Below are 2,016 nucleotides of genomic sequence, written 5' to 3' on the forward strand. Positions count from 1 at the left end.
TCATTATAGATTATAAGTTCTGATTATATCTGCCGCTCTTTTTAACACAATACCTAAAACTACCTATAGCCCATCCTCAACTCATAAATAGGAGGATAATGTACTTCAGCACACTCGAACTCACATTCTCTTTTATTGACAACAATGTTCATATAAATTGAGTTAAGGTTCAATCGGCTAAAATATTAAATTTCTGTCCCATCAATTCTGGTCGATACATAGCGGTAAAGTCAGTATCTATTAAAAAGCTACATAATTTTAGATTTAATGGCTATTAGATTGAAACTAAAAATTATTAAATTAAAAAATAGGAACTAAATCTATAATTTACATATATCACAATACTAATAACAAAATTTAACCTAAAACATTTACACCATAAATGAAATTTCGATGTTCAAAAAATACAAACCAAAATCGATCAAATTGAAGTGCATGACTGCATGCTAAATTCATAGCTAATATAAAGTAAAAGTACTAATAACAAAATTTGATACCCTAAGCTCTTGTACAAACTTGGTAAACTAATTTGGGCCAAGTAAAAGATTGTTCAATAGAATCAAAATCTCAAAATATGAAAACAGAGTCAACTGCAAAAAATCAAGTTTAGATATTATTCAAGTTTTTCAAAGGAAACAGATAATTTTCATACAACAATACTCAAAATCTTAGAATCACAGCATCATATTTGTAACATTTGCAGTAACTAAACTCTACCCATCAAAACATCTCCATTTTTAGACCATTCCTTTAAACATCCTATCCCAGTAAATTATTGATTACCAATGGAGTACCACATAACTTTGGGGGGGGGGGATTTTCCCATCATAAAACCCTAAAAAGTAATCTCCTTGAAGCCGCCTGCTTGCTGGTTTTTTCATGGACTCCAGAATCGGATTCATCAGTAAACCACCCCACAGATTTCTGGGCCTCTAGCATAATCTGTGATATACCTGCAAAATAAAACAAAGTCAGCAATCAAATGCGTGGATTAAAATCTTCAAAATTAAGAAATAAGAAAAAAAGAAGGGTTCTTTGACATGATATCAGAAACCGATGCAAGATTTAGAGAAAGAACCTTGTTGAACAGTTTGCTTGTTGTGGCGGATGTCGTGGATGGTGGCAGAGATTTTCCAATAAAGAGGACGGCCGACGTAGAAGAGGGCCAAGAGGAGGAGCAGCGCTATTACTATGCGGAAGGTGATCCTGGATGTTGAGGAAGCCATTGATCGATTGTTTATTGAATAGCAAAGGGAGATTTGAGAAGATTTATTTGATATTGAGAAAGTCGAGCGAGCCTTGCAAATCCACAAATACCAAAGCCCCTTCGTAAAGTTGAAGTGACGTATATCATGGATCCAAGAACGACACTATCTATAATCTATTATATAAAATGGATCTAATTTAAAATTAAACTAATTTTATGTATTTTTTTATTTTTTATCTGTTAAATATTTTAATAATTATGTAATTTTTTAAGGGAAAAGATTACGTGAATAATAACATTATATATCATCATTAAATAAATAATAACAATGAAAAAATTATAAATAAATACTAATAACTATATGTAAACATAATTATGGGTTGGAGCTGGTGGAACAGAGTCTAAAATTACCTTTGTGACTCTGTGTTGGATGTTGTGAAAAAATAGAAATAATTATGTGTTCCAACAAGTGATTGGAAAAGTGAAGATATGATAAGAAAAGTCGAGTGTTATGCTAAACATATAATTGAAGCAAATCTAAAGAACAATAAATCCAAAGATTCCAAAGCTAAGATGGAGAGGTGGTGTCCACCCAACCATGGATGGATCAAAATCAACACCGATGGAGTGGTTAGTAGGGATGGAAACTGGTCGGCAATTGGGAGAGTTTTACGTGTCTCATTTGGAAATTGGATTGAAGGTTTTCAAAGGTTTGATGGGAGGGGTTCGACTGTGGTTATTGAATCTACATGGACTAGAAAAAACTAAAAAAAAAAAGAGGATACACTAAGGTGATTATTGAATCTGAT

General features: G+C 32.4%; 1 protein-coding gene across 1 annotated transcript; it reads right to left on the minus strand.

Moving 5' to 3' along the window:
* Nucleotides 1-591: 591 nt before the first annotated feature.
* Nucleotides 592-1,373, minus strand: LOC107915914 (uncharacterized). Its single transcript, XM_016845103.2, has 2 exons — nt 1,079-1,373; nt 592-953 (listed from the first exon to the last, which is right to left on the minus strand). Exons 1-2 carry the CDS (start codon nt 1,224-1,226, stop codon nt 826-828), a joined length of 276 nt encoding a protein of 91 aa, XP_016700592.1. The 5' UTR covers nt 1,227-1,373; the 3' UTR covers nt 592-825.
* Nucleotides 1,374-2,016: the final 643 nt, after the last annotated feature.

Source organism: Gossypium hirsutum, chromosome D10, assembly GCF_007990345.1.
Source record: "Gossypium hirsutum isolate 1008001.06 chromosome D10, Gossypium_hirsutum_v2.1, whole genome shotgun sequence".
Lineage (NCBI taxonomy): Eukaryota > Viridiplantae > Streptophyta > Magnoliopsida > Malvales > Malvaceae > Gossypium > Gossypium hirsutum.